This window comes from Denticeps clupeoides, chromosome 4 (genome assembly GCF_900700375.1).
Source record: "Denticeps clupeoides chromosome 4, fDenClu1.1, whole genome shotgun sequence".
Classification (NCBI taxonomy): domain Eukaryota; kingdom Metazoa; phylum Chordata; class Actinopteri; order Clupeiformes; family Denticipitidae; genus Denticeps; species Denticeps clupeoides.
The window spans coordinates 26,221,443-26,241,700 of record NC_041710.1 but is presented as its reverse complement, the minus strand read 5'-3'; the positions used below and the strand labels follow the sequence as shown (position 1 = coordinate 26,241,700).

The 20,258-nt window shown below is 40.9% G+C and overlaps 1 protein-coding gene across 1 annotated transcript; it reads left to right on the top strand.

The window, feature by feature from the left end:
* The first annotated feature begins 398 nt into the window (after nt 1-398).
* On the top strand, nt 399-19,981 carry gucy1b1 (guanylate cyclase 1 soluble subunit beta 1). The gene is made up of 13 exons (XM_028976580.1): nt 399-524; nt 857-930; nt 3,267-3,367; nt 3,468-3,586; nt 3,681-3,878; nt 4,808-5,038; nt 5,443-5,559; nt 6,620-6,753; nt 10,440-10,637; nt 14,115-14,352; nt 15,402-15,542; nt 18,348-18,502; nt 18,733-19,981. Exons 1-13 carry the CDS (start codon nt 522-524, stop codon nt 18,866-18,868), a joined length of 1,845 nt encoding a protein of 614 aa, XP_028832413.1. The 5' UTR covers nt 399-521; the 3' UTR covers nt 18,869-19,981.
* Nucleotides 19,982-20,258: the final 277 nt, after the last annotated feature.

The window sequence follows — 20,258 nt, the reverse complement described above, 5'->3', positions numbered from 1 at the left end:
TAAAGTTCAGATAATCTATGGATCAAAGGTATCTGTTGCTCACAATAGGAAGAAATATGAGTTTGTGGTAATTTTTCTACAGGCCATGTAGGCCATGTTTAGTAGTACTGTCTGATTTACAGTTGGGCATATTTATGAATGTAAATATTTTTAGAATCATTACATAATAATAGCACTGATTCAAATTATTTATGTGTAAATACATTTACTGACTGCTATTTGCATATTATTTGCACGTGGATGTAAAAATAGTCCATATTCACGCTGTTAATTAGAATACTGGGGGTGAGATCAGGCGATAGATTTGCACTGTCCTGCCCGATCTCCGCCTCGGTCTGTGATTGGTCGGTTGCTCGGCCTTTCCCGCGCTTCCATTGGACGCTTGATCTGTCAATCATCCGCGCTCATCCTCCAGGAATGGTAGAATCCCACTTCACATCTCCGTGCAATAACGGCGTTTGGCGTCCAAAGACATAAACTAGAGAGTTTCAGGGAAACGGAGAACCCTCTTTTCCATTAAAATGGTATGTAGTACTAGGCTTTTTTTCCCCGTGACACTTGCGTTTGCAGCAAATATGCGTGAGTTACGGTTTTCGCGCGGATGCGGAAGCCTGTGTGGGCTTGGTAAATACCACCGGCATAACATGTCACTTGTGCTTTATGACGCGTGAAGTCTTCATGGCCACCGTGTAATGACGCGACTGTGTGCGGTTTTCTGTAAAAACGCCTGCGATAGCGCGCGCACTTGCGTTCCGCCGTCACCGTCACTCCCCGGTGATGCCAGATTCGTCACAATCGTGTTTAAAATGCAAATCTGCCTTTTTTCTTCACCTTCTTTTGCCCTCTTCTTCTCCAGTATGGGTTTGTCAACCACGCATTGGAACTTCTGATTCTGAGAAATTATGGGCCAGATGTTTGGGAAGACATCAAGTGAGTTGTGATGCCGTTCGCTGAATTGTGTGCCTACAGTAATCATTTTGAAAAGATGACCTCACAGGGGCAGAACGCCACAATGTTCCACAACTATTTCACTTTAGTTTACGCTTTGTCTGCCCAGCTGGTTCGTGGGTAAAATATTCAATGTTCAAGGTCATTTCTGTGCTTAAAGTAGGATCATGGTTTTAGACCGTAAACCCCAAACCCTGTCCATATTGCATGTTAGGTTCAGAATTATTATTATTTATATCAAATTCCAGTTCTCTTTCTGCCTGTTCCTGCCACGCGCTTCAAATGATAATGTCTGTGGTCGAAATTACAATTACAATGACAGTGCGCTTGGAGTCGGTTTAAACCCCCCGCCCAGCGCCAACTTTCAGAGAACGTTTTATTTGACTTTCTCAGGCCGCCGAGCTCCGACTTTCATTCTGACCTTTTCAGCCCCAGCTGGTCTGTGTAAGCATGACAGTCTCGGCTCACCAGGATCGCCCTCGTTCCGCCTTATCTGGTCCTTATCTCCAGCCAGTCAGATGGGTATTACTGATGTTACCTGCTGTTTATTTTTCGCCTGTCCCGTGAACTGGCACTGCGTTGTTTGTTCAGGTGGTGGTCCACTGTAGCCGGAGATGCCGGGAAAGAATGTGGTCGCGGGCCAGCAAGTGCGCACTGATGTTTTTACAGCTTGTTATATATTCGTAATGAGGATGGGCGAGGTGAAAGGGAATTTGCTTGGACCCAGGCAGATTCATGATTTCACTCTGAATTGTAATATAAAGGCAGGAACAAAGATCTGATTCCGGAAATGTGATTACATCGATTATTTATGAACAAGTAAAAGGACACATAATAAATGGAATTGTCTTAAAAGTAATTTACAACTTGAACTGCGGGTCCATTGAGGGGCTCATATTAAATTCCAGCAGAAATAAGCAGCTGTAGCTGTATTGGGATAAGTAGGGTTCAGAAAATCTTACCAAACAGCAATTATTTGTTTCATGCATGTGAAAAGAGCATATCATTAAATCAAGACAAATGTTATTTAATTATTTCCACATACATATGCTCAGCACCATTATTTAACAAAATAAATCTGTTTCTTTGAACATGATGAATGTGAAATATCTTTTGTTTACACCCTTGTACTTTAACCCTCGCCCTCATATCAAAAGTGTTTTGATAAAAAAAACCAATCCAGACTTGCATAGAGAAGACATACAGTACAGGCCAAAAGTTTGGACACACCTTCTCATTCAATGTGTTTTCTTTATTTTCATGACCATTTACATTGGTAGATTCTCACTGAAGCCATCAAAACTATGAATGAACACATGTGGAGTTATGTACTTAACAAAAAAAGGTGAAATAACTGAAAACATGTTTTATATTCTAGTTTCTTTGCTCTGATTACTGCTTTGTACACTCTTGGCATTCTCTCCATGAGCTTCAAAAGGTCGTCACCTGAAATGGTTTTCCAACAGTCTTGAAGGAGTTCCCAGAGGTGTTTAGCACTTGTTGGCCCCTTTACCTTCACTCTGCGGTCCTGCTCACCCCAAACCATCTCGACTGGGTTCAGGTCCGGTGACTGTGGAGGCCAGGTCTCCACTTTTTGTTAAGTACATAACTCCACATGTGTTCATTCATAGTTTTGATGCCTTCAGTGAGAATCTACCAACGTAAATGGTCATGAAAATAAAGAAAACACATTGAATGAGAAGGTGTGTCCAAACGTTTGGCCTGTACTGTATCTGTGGTTTTAGACACGTCAGATAATGTCTTTTATCTACAGAAAATTCAGCAAAACCAGTTGTTCAAGGCACTTGAATCTAGAAGAAAAATGCACAGCTCGCCTTGTGAGAAGCACCCCATGAAGTGTGTGCATAGTGGATTTATATGCTGGCTCTTATTACTAGTGTGTAACATGTAACGCCATGGACATTTTTAGGCTGATAATTGACAGCAGCCCTCTCAGCCCTCTCAAACCATCCTGACCAGTTCTATAGGGCGATATATAGAGTAGTGGTGGACCAGGAGTGAGCAGAATACTGATAGATTCATTCACGATAGATTAAAAATTATTTGGGGGAAAGAACCAGCGCGCCGTTTCCAGTTGTATTCTCCAGTGTATTCGCAAACATATCAAAGTGACTCTTTTCCTTTGATTACTGTAATCGAAAGGGAACAGGCAAAAAGAGAGCCACCTTTGGCCTGATGGAAATTCCAAGTGATCATGGAGCATTGACTTCCATACAGTGTTGGAAGCGGTATGTGACTTGCTGATATTTGTTTGGTTTTGTTTGGTGTTTCTTGATGTTTGCTCGTGTGGCGAACAGGAGAGAGGCCCAACTTGATGTGGAAGGTCAGTTCCTTGTTAGATTAATTTATGAGGATGCCAAAACGTACGACCTTGTTGCTGCTGCAAGCAAAGTTCTCAGTAAGTTCCCAACTGATCCTTCTTCATTAAAAAGATTCTCTGTGGTCGTCGTAAAATGAAATGTGAATTCCTGTGAATGGTAAACTTGCTTCTCTTGCAGAACTTGATGCAGGTGCCATCCTTCAGATGTTTGGCAAAATGTTTTTTGAGTTCTGCCAAGAATCAGGCTATGACACCATCCTGCGCGTCTTAGGGTCCAACGTCCGCGAGTTCTTACAGGTAAAGCATTTGTTTCTGTCGCTTCTCGATTTCCATAAAGTCCTCAATGTGAAAGGAAATCTATGATTTCATTTGATTATATTTTGGGTAACAGAACCTTGACGCTCTGCATGACCACCTGGGCACGATCTACCCTGGCATGCGGGCGCCGTCTTTCCGCTGCACCGATGCAGAGAAAGGGAACAACCTCATCCTTCACTACTATTCGGAGCGAGAGGGACTTCAGGACATTGTTATCGGGATTATCAAGACAGTCGCCCAGCAGATCCACGGAACGGAAATAGAAATGAAGGTTGAAACGCATTCTTTGTTTTTTTTCCCCCTTTATCCACATGTGCACGTAATCTGAAGGTTGCCGGTTTGAATCCCGATCCGCCAAGGTGCCACTGAGGTGCCACTGAGCAAAGCACCGTCCCCACACGCTGCTCCCCGGGCGCCTGTCATGGCTGCCCACTGCTCACTCAGGGTGATGGTTAAAAGCAGAGGACACATTTCATTGTGTCATCGTGTGCTGTGCTGCGACAATCACTTCACATTCACTTCTCAAGGAGACTTGAGACACTTTAATTGATGTGAAGCCCTGTCATGGGCAATATCAGTCATAGCCAATTAAAGTTTAAAATAATTAAAAACCCTAGAAAGCACAGTGCACATCAACCAGGAGAGCACAGTAGTGGGAATAAAATGACATTCCATCTATTTTCAATTTCCAAGGATGCTGCTGCTTTCTTTAACATCCTAGATGTGATTATGGATTTTTTTTTTTTTGAAGTCTAGCACAAAATGAGCGAGCAGAATTGACAGCCTCTCCAAATGTGACACCTGATTTTTTGAAATGTTAGCCAGTGTTGCCATAGTGATGGTGGGGCGAAGAGACGGAGGGTTGACGTCAGCAAAATGAGCTCAGTAACCTGCAAAAAAATACCCGGCACTGCTGCACTTACCAGTCTCGCCATGATTTCCACGTCTAGACCCTTTGTCCTGTCAGACAATGCAGAAATCTTTCAAACGAATGAAGCCTGATTCACAACGAATTCCATTGAAACAGAAGCCACACGATTAGATGATATCAGAATTCAGCACCTTAGGAAACAAGTATTCGTTTCATGCATGTGGTTCAATTTTGATTCTGTTATACCCACATTAGCTCTTTCCACAAAGGTCATGAACGTATTTGTATCTATGATCCTTTTTCATTTGTGCCTCATGACCACTGAACAGGTGGTTCAGCAGAAAGGAGAGGAATGTGACCACATTAAGTTCCTGATAGAGGAGAAGGACTCGGAGGAGGAGGCATTTTACGAAGACCTGGATGGTTTCGAGGAGAACGGGACGCAAGAAACACGCATCAGCCCCTACACCTTTTGCAAAGCGTTTCCTTTCCATCTGATGTTTGACCGCGATCTTACCCTCACGCAGTGTGGCAACGCCATCTTCCGAGTGTTGCCACAGGTGAGTCAGTCTTCAGCCACAACCCCAACCCACACAAGCGTTCCTTCACCCCTGAACAGACATCAGTAGGAACAAGGCAGTCAGCTTTGAATAAAAAAGGAGCTCCAGCCTTTAGGTTTTATTTGGGAATCCCAAGGGGAGATTTTAGCAGTTTTCACAAAATGGAAATGGCAAGTGCATGTACTCACTCTCTGGCATTCACAGCGGCAGTTTGGCTCCTGACACACTGACGTGTAAGCTTTGTTGTTCACTGTTTAGACTGATTAATTCATGAGACACAGTTCCTCAGCTGATGTCATTTTTTTCCCCAAATATTGAGTAGTAAGTGTTCATAAGCATCAAAATACAATGACAGGCTCCATTTGATTTGATGTCAAGGTAAATTGCTGAGTCTCCTTCCTCAGCTTCAGCCGGGGATCTGTAACCTGTCCTCAGTCTTCTCGCTGGTTCGTCCTCACATTGACTTCAGCTTCCATGGCATCCTGTCGCACATCAACACCGTATTTGTGCTACGCAGCAAGGTCAGTATAAAATCTAAACCCCTTTTCTTGACCATGACAAAACAAGATACTGAGGCTAGACAAAGAAACTAGACTAATTATCATTTCATGTGTTCGATTGGAACACTCTAATTCCCATATCAATGTCTGGGCTATCATTAGGACAATGTTATTCTGTGAAAATTGCAAAATATGTTATGAGATCATTTCACAAAGGAAAAGTGATCTATTGAATGTTCTGGTGCTTCTGGGTTTGATGGGCAATTATATATTCATAGAAAGATAAATAATTCGTAGAAGCAGAGCTGAAACTCAAATCTGGACAATGTGTCTCAAGACACCCATCAGCTACTTTGTTGGAGTTAGCACTGTGCTCCAGACAGGGGTGTTTCACAGCACTTGTCCTGCACAGTTTCATTTTTCTGCTGCCCAGCTAATGAAGACCTGAAACAGATTTATGAAAAATTAGGTTCTGTAGAAGAGGTGGAAAAAGTGTAGAGGGAAGAAATATGCCAAAATCTGTCAGGACACCAGTCACGGGTGCTTTGTACAAAAAAGAGCTTATTGAAATACCAGACAAGCAAAAATACTACGTTGCGAAATGGGAAGTGGAAACGGAAGTTTCCACCTGAAGTACAACACACCATGGGGCCACAGGGAAGTGGCCCCATGGCAGGAATTCACAGGGCAGTACACTGTACTCACACGCATGCTCACACATGAATCTTCATTCATCCCACACACACACTGTGACAATGACAGACGAGGCCAGACCCGGAACACTGGTACAGGCACCTTTTAAAGGGAAACAGGTGAGGGGAATCAGGAGGGGTGTGGCATGCACTCAGTGCCCCAGGATTGGTGTTTCCGCCCAGTTACAAAATTCCCCTTTGTAAGGGCCATGTCTGGCAATGTTATTGATGCATGCCAGTATTATGCAAGACCATTATGATTCCTAGAGATTCCTAAAAAAAAAGACAGTCAGAGAAAAAATATATGTCTAATGTGAATATTTCTGAAATATGTAAGCAGAAGTGCACTGACCCGCGCTAAAAACTGTCTCTGTGCATGTGGGGTCCAGGAGGGTCTGCTGAATGTGGAGACAGCAGAGAGCGAGGATGAGCTGACAGGAACCGAGATCAGCTGTCTCAGGCTGAAGGGCCAGATGATATCCCTCCCAGAGACGGAGAACATCCTCTTCCTCTGCTCTCCCAGGTAATAATGATCTTGACATGGTGGTCGTGAGGGTCAGCCTTTTGTAAATCCTACAAAGAATTGAATAGAATCTTACAATCAAATAAAGGCAGCTAATCAGAACTGGAACATGCAGACCACATTTTCATTACAGCATGTCAAGTTGAAGGTCAAGTTGTTTTTTTGTTGTTGGTGTAAAGTGGGTACAGGTTAGGTACAGTGGGAATATGTTACAATAGCTAGGGGTTGATGAAGACTGTACAAAACAGATCTATACAAGCTATACCAAACAAAAGGGATGTAAGGGAAGTAGTGAATATTAAGTGGAACAATAGTACAAATTATCAAGAGCAAAAAGTGCAAGTGTGCAAGTTGTCATCACACAGTATATAGTAAACCAAATAATGAAAGCACGTGTTCAGAAGCTGCAGAAACGTTGTTGGGCAGCATAGTCATCATAATATGCCTAACAAAATCGTATTAACTGCCAGAGGACAAGACACTTCAAAGGCTGTTTTTATCTGTATCCTACTGATACAATCAAAGTTATGAAATGGGCACAATCACTTGGTTTTATGTTACTTTATTCTCAAACAGAAATAAAAAAAAATCTCACAAAAAGTGACCCAAAAAGGGAGGCTAATTCTGCATTCAGTCTCAACTGGTATGCCTCTCCTACGGATCGTGGGTCACAGGCCTCTTTCAGCACACCTTATCTTGCACTTGGGTCTTCATCACACAGAATTGCAATTTAATTGCTCCTTTGGACAATTTTCTTTGGATTTGAATAAAACAGATATTTTTCACAAAAACATAACAATAAAGTAAAGATGTGTTTCTTTAAGCAACAAAGTAAAGCTGGAGGCAGTGAGACTTGTTTTTCCATGTTTTTGCATATTTTTTTAAATGAACGTTTCCCACTTATTGGATATTAAATGCAGTATTTCATACTGCAAACCGAAACACAGTTCCTTCCAGTCAGAAGAACCAGGGAAACACAATGTCCAAAACCTGATCTAAATTCTTGACTCAGGGGCATGACTTCAACAGCCCTGACAATACTGTTTAAAAACACAGAATGACTAGAAAAAATTTGTTCAATAGATTAAATTTCATTAAAAATTTCATTAAAAATGGAAACCTTTATTTTTTAGATTCCAGATATAAAACATATTGATGATTCAAAGTTGTTATCTCATGAAAATCACAATCCCATTTAGTCAATACTTGGTTGAAGAATTGAAGGTTTACCTTTGTAAATGAAATTATGAAAACAATCATTTGTATTTCATTTTGAGAATGGTTAACATTGGCTGTATGGTGCTGCAGTTGGTAGCGATATGGCCTCCAAGGTTGTGAGTTACGGTCCTGGTTTCCAGCTTTGTGTGTATGGAGTTTGCATGCTCTCTCCGTATTGGTGCGGGTTCCTCAGGGTGCTCAGATTTCCTCCTGCCGTCCAAAGGTATGTACACTCCTTAACAGTGTGTGTGTGTGAGTTAATTGTGTTTGTGTGCCCTGCGTTTGGTCCCGCTGGATTAGTTGGATTAACCCTGCATCCAGGGTCTTGTTCCCTCAGCCATATCTAGTGGAACTCCACACACAGCACATTACACACAAACATATTTACATGCTGCCGTGCTCATAAAACCAAAGCATTACTTAACAAAAATGACCTTCCTAACTCACCGTTATGATGCTGTATGCAAAGTTTGGGCTTAATTTTACTTGTTTCATTAAAGAAAAGAAGCTGTCAGTGATCGATTCACCCAATGATCATAGCTACATTGATTAATATTGCTTCAGTAATATTCAGCAATATTCAATGACTTATATGTGTAGTGTCACATTATATGAAATATATAGTTTCAATTACATTTTGTTCATAATTTGCTTGTTGTCTTTTCTATGTCTCTTGTGGGATTGTCAAAGTCTTGTCTTTTATTAACGTCTGTCTTTATTTGGATTTTGAGAGGCTTTGGCTTACTCGGGTTCTGAAACGTGCTGCTGCTCGTTGATTCCCTTGTGCAATGTGTTACACTGGTTTGCTGACATCCTTGCTGTAACTTGCTGTGCTGTTACATTGCCTAAGCATAAGCCCATCACGATTCAGTGGGCAGAATCAACCATGTGTGTGAAACAGCTTCTTTTTCAAAGCGTACTATAATGATGGGTAAGGGAGTTACTTACTTCCCATCCATGGACAGTGCATCCGGAACGTATTCCCAGCACATCCCTTTTTCCACATTTTGTTATGTTGATGGACTAAATGCATTTTTCCCCCTCAGAATTCTACACACAACACCCCACAATGACAACATGAACAAAGTTTATTTGAGGTTTGAGGTATTGAAAAAAAAACTGGTGATGAGAAGAGCCTGGCTTTCTCCAAACGTGATGTGTGGCATTCACACCAAATAGTTCAATCTTTGTCTCATCAGACCGGAGAAATTTGTTTCTACAGGCCTGATTGGTGGATTGCTGCAGAGATGGTTCTCCTCTGTCGACAGTGTGACCATCGGTTTCTTGGTCACCTCCCTGACTAAAGCCCTTCTCCCCCGATCGCTCAGTTTAGGTGGCTGGAAACTCTAGGAAGAGTCTGGGTGTTTTTGAACTTCTTACACCTACGAATGATGGAGGCCGCTGTGCTCATTGGGACCTTCAAAGCATCAGAAATATTTCTGTAACCCTCCCCAGATTTGTTCCACTAGACTATCCTTGGTTGACTTGACTAAGTTTGGTTTGTGCTCTGACATGAACGGTCAACTGTGGGACCTTGTATAGACGGTCCCACAGACGGTTTCCAAATCATGTTCAATCCACTGTTTTTTCCAGTTAAGCAACAGAAACAGCTCAAGGATGTTCATGTGCTTTCTCAATTTTTTATTTTTAATAAATTGGCCAAAACCTCATTTAAACTTTTTTCATGTTTCATGTGAAACATTATGGGGTGTTGTGCGTAGAAGTCTGAGGAAAAAAATGCATTTAATCCATTTTGGAATTAAGCTGTAACATAAGAAAATGTGGTAAAAGCGATGTGCTGTAAATACATTCCAGATGCACCGTATGTTACTAGAGCGTAACTCAGTGATAGTATTTTGAGGGCGATGCACTCTACATAGCAAAATAAGTAGAAGGCACAACGTTTGCCAATCAATCATCTGAAACATAAAACATCGACCAAAAACATTGATGCCAAAATTTCTGCATGGAAGAAAGCCCTCCTGCACCGAAAGATCACTCCCAAGCAGGGTGCAACTTTTCAACACGGTCGCTGAATGGTCATTGATTCTGCTTTTTGTATGAAGTACGATTTACCAGCTGGTAGCATCTCTGTGCAACAATAGAGGGTCTCTCCACAGCCCGAATCTGATTTGAAACAAAGACTTCAGTGGCATATAATTAAGGGCCAGCACATTGTTAGGGTGTTTGTGCTAGATAAATGGATTTTTGGCGTTTTGTACTGCTTCTGTGTAGTCTAGGGCACAGCTGACGTTGTTCCCTGCTGCACAATGGCTATTGATGCAACGCTGTCCTGTGTGATGCATGCAAGACCTGGGACAATGGAATATTAAAAGCATACAACAAATTGGGGCAATTAAGCGGAATTTGTGCCAGAACTGGGCTAATCGGGGCCAGAATTTCATCAGTAGGTAAAAAAAGCATACTAAACTGGTCAGTGATGCAGTTTGTTTGTTCCACTTTGTTAGCGTCATGAACCTTGATGACCTGACAAGGCGTGGCCTGTACCTAAGCGACATTCCACTTCATGACGCCACACGGGACCTTGTACTGCTGGGGGAGCAGTTCAGAGAGGAGTACAAGCTCACACAGGAGCTGGAGATCCTTACCGACCGTCTGCAGCACACCCTGCGTGCCCTGGAGGACGAGAAGAAGAAGACTGACAGGTCCTCCAGCACCTCACATTTTCAATATCGAAACAAGTTTTGCAGTTTAATAGCAAAAATAGGAAAGTTTTTATGTATTAATTGTATCTATTATAAGGAGCTATTATTCTATCATATGTAAAAATAAAAATTCTAAATGCTGTGCTTATAATGATAATAGATAATAGTGGTGGGGTAATTATGGGAAGCCAGGGTGTATGCAGCATGAAACTAAAGTGTTGTGCGCCTCTTGTTCTTATTGGTTAATTCTTTTATCCCTATTGATAAAAGGGCTTGCACAGAAGAAGCCTCCCAGCAATCCATAATCCTTCCTGCATGTGAACCTTTGAATGATGTACATCCATCATGTACATGGGGTAGCTGTAGCCTATTGACCAGAAGTCCATAAAGTGACAGGTTTAAACCCCACTTACTAACATTTTGTCCCTTAGAAAGACATTTATCCCTGAGTGTCTCCAGGGGGACTGTCCCTGTAACTTCTGATTGAAATTCGCTCTGGAGAAGTTTTCTCTGACACAGTTAATGATATCCTCTTGCACTGCACACAGATCAAAGTTGTGTTTCATTATGAAAATGATACAGATCCTTTTCAATAAAACAAACAATCACTATTTTAACACTTTAACTCCAACACTAAATTTTGGCCATTCAGTACCACACAAATACTGAAGTTTGGATGGGTTCCAAACTTCAGTATTTGTGTGGTATTCAGCTCACGTCTTCATGGAGTTTAAACAAGTTTTACATTTACATTTACAGCATTTATCAAACGCCCTTATCCACAGCAACTTACAATTAGTAGTTACAGGCACAGTCCCCCCCTGGAGACACTCAGGGTTAAGTGTCTTGCTCAGGGACACAATGGTAGTAAGTGGGACCTGGGTCTTTGAACCTGGGTCTTCTGGTTCATAGGCGAGTGTGTTACCCACTAGGCTACTACCACCCTAGTTAGCATGTAAAATGCAGGATGTTTTCTACTCTGCAGCAGTTACATCTGATTCTTTCACTGACTACAGTGATGGTGGGCTGAGCCACCTAACCACCCAGCTATGAAATATAGTTGTCATATTCTTAGCCTGTTGACGCCCCTTTCTGGTACCGTGAAGGTCCTCTACACTTCGGGTGAAACACTGATCCATGTAATTTTTTTAATTTTTAATTTTTCAATGTTTAATTTCAAATACAACATCACTATTTATGTAGATTTATGTAAATAAGAACCAAAATAATTCCCCCTTTTACTTTACTTGGGGGCTGTGTCCTTTTGTTCTGGAATGCTACGACATGTGACCCCCGCAGCAGGAAAGAGCTCTTGGGTCAGAGCCGTGAGACAGGAGCATGTCCGCCTCAGCGAGACGTGTTTGTTTTGCGGCTGTTTGTAATTAGTGGGGCGCATCTCGCTGGTGTCGAAAGTTCTCGTTGGTGGAGAAGAAAAGGCCTGACAGCCAAGGCTGCTGTAAGAGCTGTCAGCTTAGATTTGCTAAGTATTGTGAGGCCAGCAGAGCAGAAAAGAGTTCTCGTTTGTCTTTACTTATGGGGGAATTGGGTTGTTGTTTTTACTTATTGTGTGTTGTACGCAATATTTTCACATATCACCATATCATGCAATTATCTATTTAAATGAAACATATTTTAAACATTTAATAGAAAACTATCATTGGTTGGCTATTATTTTGTTCGGCCTATTGCTGCAGTAAATAGACAATATTGCTAAATTTGTGGAAAATTGTAAATATTTTTATTCAAATGCACATCTTTATATACGTTGATATATCTGTAACTCACATTGTATTTGTGAAGTTGCCAATGTTTTTACATTGACCTTTTCCCCACTAAATTTAGGCTGCATTTTTTAAGGCTATTATAAATGTTATGTAACATTGTGTGTTATTCATACAAGTTATATTGTGCAAGTTACAGTATGCAAACTATATTTCGAAATGAAGACACAGAACATTTATAGGTTTACATATATGTTTTACACGTATATATTTATATGGGGAGGGCAAAGATTTATCCCAGGTTTGGCCAGAAACCAAACCTGGGACATAACATGTTGGGTGGAACTATGCTAGTGCTTTTAATGTAAACGTATATGTCCATAAGTTTTTTATGTCATTGAATATGGTGATGAATCAAAGAAAAAATCTATTTATAAAAAAAAACAAGGCTCAATTATGATTTTATATAGCAAATACATAAAATGTTTTTTTTTTTTTATCTCAGATCTTGTGACAAGGTACATCGTGTAAGTCACTCTTTTTCTTTATATAACTTGATCTGGCCACGGTTTCTTGTAATGACCTGCTTTCTGCTGCATACATCTCCGGAATCGGAAAGGAAGCGTTCCCTCAGATGAGGTGTTATCAGTAGTTTTATGGACAACTCATTTTCCAGCAGGTGTCACTAAAGAGGATGAGGGTGCTTTTTTTTTAAACAGAGAACCTCCATAAAAAGGGTCTTTGGGTCTAAAAGTGGCTTCCAAAGATACACACTGTCAAAGCATTTCATGAATATTTAAGGCTTCCCCTCAGCAAGTTTATTACATGGGGCACAGCCTGCTTCAGCGTTTCTCCTCGCCTCTGGAGCCTTGTCAGCCTGAGATAACTAAAGCACAAAGGGACAGTATTTTGGACTGGATGAACACTACTCGCTTATCTGCACAGCCAGGTCTGTTTGGCTGTGCAAGCTCTCTCCCAGGCGATGATTCACAATGTCAGAATGTTATTTCCTAGGTCTGAGGGGTTTTGGTAATTTACAAAGGGAAAAAATGCTGCAAACCATATTTCTGAAGCAGAGTGCAATCACGACTGCATTCCCCAGCTTTTCAGATTTGAATGTAGAAAGTGGAATTTTCAGATGCAAATATCACACATTTTTCACACTCACCCCATACTCAACACTACCCACCCCCTCCCAATAAACAAAAAGAGACCCAATTATCCTTGGAATTTAGCTGCGTTGTGGCTGCTTACATGTTTTTAATGCTATGTCTGGAATGCCATACATTATTGAACACCTCAGCTGTTTTGAGACCCAAATGCAATACGGTGGAATGGGTGGTTTCCGTGACAACATCACTTCACACTTTGCCTTTGGCAGATGTCCCATCGAGGAGTGTATTTTACCACTGTAATTTTTTACAAAGTCTTTTCATGATGCTTCCCATAATACAGAGACAGATTGTTCTGTTGCTTAGTAACTTTTTTTTTTAATTATAAACCCCACTTACTACCATTGTGTCCCTGAGCAAGACTGGTTCAGGGGGACTGTCCCAGTCACTACTGATTGTATATCGCTCTGGATAAGGGCACCTGATGAATGTCATGCCATAAATGCAAATTCTTAGTGAATTTTAATTAGATGGTTTTTTTTCATTGACGAGAACACTGTAAGCCATTCATAGACCTTAATACTTTTAAAACTACATTTCAAGCCATAAGCACTTTCAATAAAGTTTACTCCCTGTCTTTTCAGGTTACTCTATTCTGTTCTGCCTCCATCAGTAGCAAATGAGCTGCGTCACAAGCGACCGGTACCAGCCAAGCGTTATGATAATGTCACCATCCTCTTCAGTGGCATTGTGGGATTTAATGCCTTCTGCAGCAAGCACGCCTCCGCCGAGGGAGCCATCAAAATAGTGAATCTCCTTAATGATGTCTACACCAGATTCGATATTCTCACCGACTCTAGGAGAAACCCATATGTTTACAAGGTCAGATCACTTTTTTTCTCTTTTTTTGTTCCATGCAAAGTTAACAGGAGGGATAAGGGGTAATTCAACTCATTAATACTGCAGAAAAAGTGACCCATTGTAACCCAATTTAACCCCACTTTGTCCCGTTTAGTGTTTTTCAAAAATTATCATTTTAGACACCTGTCGAAAATAACTACTATATTTTACATATTTATTGCAAACACATTATGGAACCAGCCAAAAGACACTGCATTTTATTTGCAAGGAGTCAATGAGAAGAAGGTCCGTAGTCAACACGTTAAAATGTATATATTTTCAGTGCTTTACACTTTTGGTGTTCAGTAAAGAACACACTTGTGGTGGATGTACGGTGCATACCTGGTACACGACAAGAATCTCAATACAGCCTAACCAAAGAAAGTAATATTTACTTTACTACCTCAGCAACTAGGTGGTCTGAGGATATGACTGTCTCTGTGGGGACATGTCTGTCTCGGCAAAGGCACGGCTGTTTAAGCATTTTGTCATATGGTGTACTCGGGTTTGCCAAGCAGCAGGACCCCAGTGGCAGTAAAACTGATGGCAGTCATTACTGTGTAAGATGGTGGCCAGACGACTTTTTCTTTTTTTCTGAAAACGGAGCTACATAGTTTTAATGTGGGGGCTGAATAGCCGATGTAAAGAGAAGAGAAGACACGGTTTGTTTTTTTAGGAATGCGAAAACCACCTTCTGTTGATAGCTCTCATCCTGTATGTATCTCTAAAAAATACATTGCTCAGCCATTTGGTCCTATCTCAGCCTCTAAACCCTCTAGCTTGCACGTGTCTGTCATTAAAATATGGAGTTGTACATTTTAAATTTGTGAAATTTATGCGAAAAGCTTTTTATTATTAGACCTGAGCGTCGTCGACTCAGATTGTGTTCATTGGTGGCGTTTGAGGAAACCTTTGAGGAGCAGGAGTGCTTGTTGAGTCAGACTGTGTGCATCTCTTGTAAATGTGCACACATGGTACACTGAGCAGAACCTTCTAATGCTCTAATGTTCATGTCCCTCTGCTTTTCATAGGTGGAGACAGTGGGAGATAAGTACATGACCGTTAGTGGACTCCCCGAGCCTTGCATTCATCATGCCCAGTCCATATGCCACCTGGCTCTGGACATGATGGAGATTGCTGGCCAGGTGAAGGTGGATGATGAACCTGTCCAGGTGAGCAGAAGCACAGTTCCTACACATATGAAATGTACTGTAATTTCCATCCTAGTTTACTGAAGTGGTAGCAGTGATTAACATCTATATCATGACCATAGTTCGGACATCATAATCAATGTATGAAGACCATAATTAAATAGATGATATTTGAAATTGATTGTTTTTTAAGTTGTAGAGAAAAGGTACTTTTTGTACATTCAGTTACAGAAGATACATTCCATGTTACTATCTCATTCATTCGAGAAGTTGCTGATGTGGAGAGGACCTTTTGTAAAATGCACTGCAATTAACAGCGTGAAAACACACTTAAATATTTCTTCACGAGAATGTAGAATGATTCTCTGTTCCCATTTCATTCACTTTCCTTCAACAAATCTTGTCTAATCACAGACAACAGCCGTCAACTGTTTATGTAAACAAACGCTCCACATTCGCTCTTGATCTCGCTCTACAAGTCATCCCATGGTATTTGCAAAATTCTCTCTGGGAAAACTGCACAGCATGATGATCATTTTAGTGGCTGAGGGAGGTGGTGGGGGGTTGGGGGGAGGGGCTCTTAAAAAGCTACCGCAGAACTCTCCGCCGGTGACGTGCTGGCACATTGATCTGCCATCTCTTGCTCTGATGTGCCAACGACACTCTGATGTGGCAACCAAACATGACATTTTCCTCACACCCCGCCCACATGTTTGGACAGATGAATCGATGCGCTGGAAAAGCCCACTCACCTCCCACGCCACTTATGCTTAACAGGAGCAGGAAGAAATTAGGGACTGCAATTAACTGTTGTTACATCCTTTTCTGATGATGAAGTCATGCCGTGCTCAAACCTTTCATTAAAAAAAAAAGTATATTTCATTAACTGTACAACCAAAAAACATTTAATGTAGGAAATAAATACATACAAAGGACACTCACACGCCCACCAAGGGTGATGGTTAAAAGCACAGGACACATTTTGTTGTGTCACCGTGTGCTGTGGATTCACAATGACAATCACTTCACTTTCACATGTCTAGCAAAAAAAAGGGAAATTAATACAGGTATGATTATTCATATTATAATTAAAATTTAAGAGGTTTTGTTTAGAAAGGCTGGTATTGTAAAGAGCTTGCTGAATTGATAAAAAGCTCTCAAAACTTTTTATATTGTTTTAAATATCAAACTCTTTAGATGCATTTGTTTGAATTCTTTTATTTTAGTTCATAGGTGAATTATTTGAAATATGTACAACAACATATTTCCACAAAAAACATGCCGAATGAGGGTATTGAAAAGTTATAATTTTATGTTTTCTTGTGTTTTTTAGAGCCAGAATGGGATTAGCATTTTCTGAACAGTATGTTCTGCAGTAAATTAACATTTAGCAAATTTGTGTCACTGGTCTAATCACTCCATGGCAAATGGATCGCTTATGTATGTTACTTAAAATAGACCCAACGTCACCAAGGGACAAGGGACAAGTGCTCGTAAGCGTGATACTGAACAGCACTTGGCCTGTGTAAACAGGGGGGCTTGGATTTGTTATTGTATCAGTGACCCATGACAGCGTGGCACTGGAAAATGGGGCCTGCCTAAGCGAAGCTCCTGTTTATTGGACAGATGGCAGAGGGACGAACATCAGACATGATCGCAACAAAAAAGAAAACAGCACAGACCTGAGTCATTTCCCAGCTTAACTGTAAAAACGGAGAAAGAGAGAGAGAGAGATAGAGAGAGAGATAGAGAGAGAGAGAGAGAGAGAGAGAGAGAGAGAGAGAGAGAGAGAGAAAACAACAATCTCCTCCTTTGCCTTTGGCTCTTTTGGGAAGCAGGTATCATTTAAAGGCTTCAGTTGCGTGTTAACTAGCGAGCGCTATTTAATGTTCTTTTTTTGTGCTCGGAGGGGGACAATGTGACAGTGGTACATTTACACTCCGAGCTGAACGTGGATGCACTGAGATTTTTGTTTAGAAGTCACCTTTCTGCGCCCCTTGATGCGTATTGCAGGCCATTCATCTTCCTAGAAGGCCCCCAGTTGCAGATCGCAGCAGATTTTATTTCGACCTTGCACTCTGCATTTTGCAAACTAATTTTTTTCTGCAGCCTTTCAGGAGGAGGAGAGAAGCGTACCTATAATATGCTGCCGCCACCACATTTGGGATGGCAGGGATGGTGCGTTAAGAAAAAAAACGCACGGCATTAAGCTTGTGCCAAACGTAGTTCTGTGTCTATGCCAAAGTTGCACAAATTCTTCCTATATAAAAAAAAAAGAAGAATTTTTACTTAGTCTCAGTGTCTCCCACATACCTTCTGGCATACACCCGCCTGGACTTGGTGATCTTCAACGGTGATTTTCTTTTTTTGTCACCCACGTCACGAAAGCCAGATTTGAGAAGCACCCAGGCTATTGTTGTCTCCTGCAGCTTCTGCCATCTTAACAGTTGGACTCTTTAACGTCTGAGGAGTTGTACATTTTTTGACTTCTTTTAATAGTGCTATCGACACGAAGTTTGAGAATATCCTGAAAATGGAGTTTGACTGAATTATTAAAATTAATATTATTATTAATATTATTAATGCAGCATTGATACTGTTTGCATTTTTTTTGGTGTTATACCTTATTAATCCCGAAGGAAATTGCTTCTCTGCTTTTAACCCATCATCCTTGGCAAGCAGTGGGCAGCCATGACAGGCGCCGGGGGAGCAGTGTGTGGGGACGGTGCTTTGCTCAGTGGCACCCCAGTATTATTGGTATTATCATTATTGCTTTGTTATTTGTTTATCTCTGCCAATAATTCTGCTTCGTGGTTCTTTTTGCAGATAACTATTGGAATCCACACAGGAGAAGTGGTCACAGGGGTCATAGGTCAGAGGATGCCCCGTTACTGCCTTTTCGGGAACACCGTCAACCTAACAAGCCGTACCGAGACCACCGGCGAGAAAGGCAAGATCAACGTGTCTGAATACACATACAGGTGAGACACACCTAATTCTACTGCTTCTCAGTAGAATTCCATGAATCAGCTTGGGTCACCTGAAGTCCGCCAACTGCACTTCACCTGGTTGTGGCCTGTAAATGCTTGCTTTCTATCAGCTGTTGTTTTTTGTTGTTGTTGCCGTTGATGATGGGAAGGTGAAATTTGTCTCTCTGTTCGATCTCTGCTGTGGAGACTGCTATGTGTGAGCGTGTGTATGTTTTTGCCAGGTGCTTGCAGTCGGCCGAAAATGCAGATCCCCAGTTCCACCTGGAGTACAGAGGACCTGTCACCATGAAAGGCAAAAAGGAGCCTATGAAAGTGTGGTTCCTGTCACAAAAGAGTCCTGATGTCAGCGTGCAGTAATAAAAAAAGAAGAAGAAATGAATTCCTTGTTGTTATAGCTCACACATGTATGCAGCCTGAAGAAATTTAAATATTTGTTCCTTCAGATGGCATCTGCTGATTCCTCATTATTTGTAACTGTTGAGATAACCTGGAGGATTATTGTGATGATTCTTGCCCTGTTGGATTTATGATTCCAGAAGCCTGTTTTTTGTCATGTCCAAAGATTAGAAGCCATTTGTATGGCGACAGGAGATGTCATCACAGATTTCACAGATGAGGGACTTCCACATGCTGCACTCATTTTTCATTTATCAGATGCACCCCTCCGTAGTGAGACCTCTAGGGGGAAAATGTTTGTGACTAATGCTTTATTTGTCACGAAGGAGTCTTTAGTCTGCTAGGCATGGATCACAATAATTACATTTGTATAATTATTTATATACACGATAGTTAGCCCTAATTACCCCATTATTGTACATCACTGTGTACTGAAATGGCTAAAATTGTACAAATTTAAGCTTTGGTATAAAAATATTAAAGACTACTGATTAGTGCTGTAGATTACTTTAGTGTAGGAATAATATAATTATTTTTGTTCCCGTATATGTATGTGTACGCATTCCTAGTTGCAAAATATGACAATATGTAATGCATAATAGGCATTGAAATTGGATAACACTTTTTCGTTTTTATTTAGCATACTGGTACATAATTTACATTTTGTATTGTTATATCAGGTCATAACCCAGTTGAACTGACCTCTGTGAGTATTATGTGAACTTAAAATGGCAACATTTTACACATTGATTGGAATTATTGTTTAATTGAAGTTGAAATGTGACTTTCCTGTCGTTCAGTAATAAGCATACAGTGTTACACAATACTAATTTAATATAATATGAAGTAACAGTATCAGGAATGGTTACTGGAGTATCAAAAGAAACAGTTTTTTTCTGACCAAGCCTGAAAGGAAATATTCAGTTTTAATATTATTGCAAATGGTCTTCAATTGCCACTCATTATTCGATTTTGTGAAAATGTGCCAAGTGCCTCACAAAGTAGTATTGTACAGTACTGTACTTTACCTGGAACGAGGAGTTCTGCTCATGAATAAAGCACGGATCAATTCTACTTGTTGATGTTTTTTCCTCCTTTTTTATTAACATATACTTAACAATTGACCCCTTCCCTGATGAACTGCTTAATGGCTTCGGTTGCACTGAACGAGGTTGGCTGAAAGTGGCCAATTCAATTCAGAAAGTGCCAAAGTATGTACATTACAATGGAAAGGTTTATAGAGAGTTTATATATTTTTCAATGTTTGCTATCGGACAGTACTGTTCAGCCTTAATGTCTTGCCCAGATTTGAACAACACTGGCTGACATGCAGCCTCCAACCACCATGTTC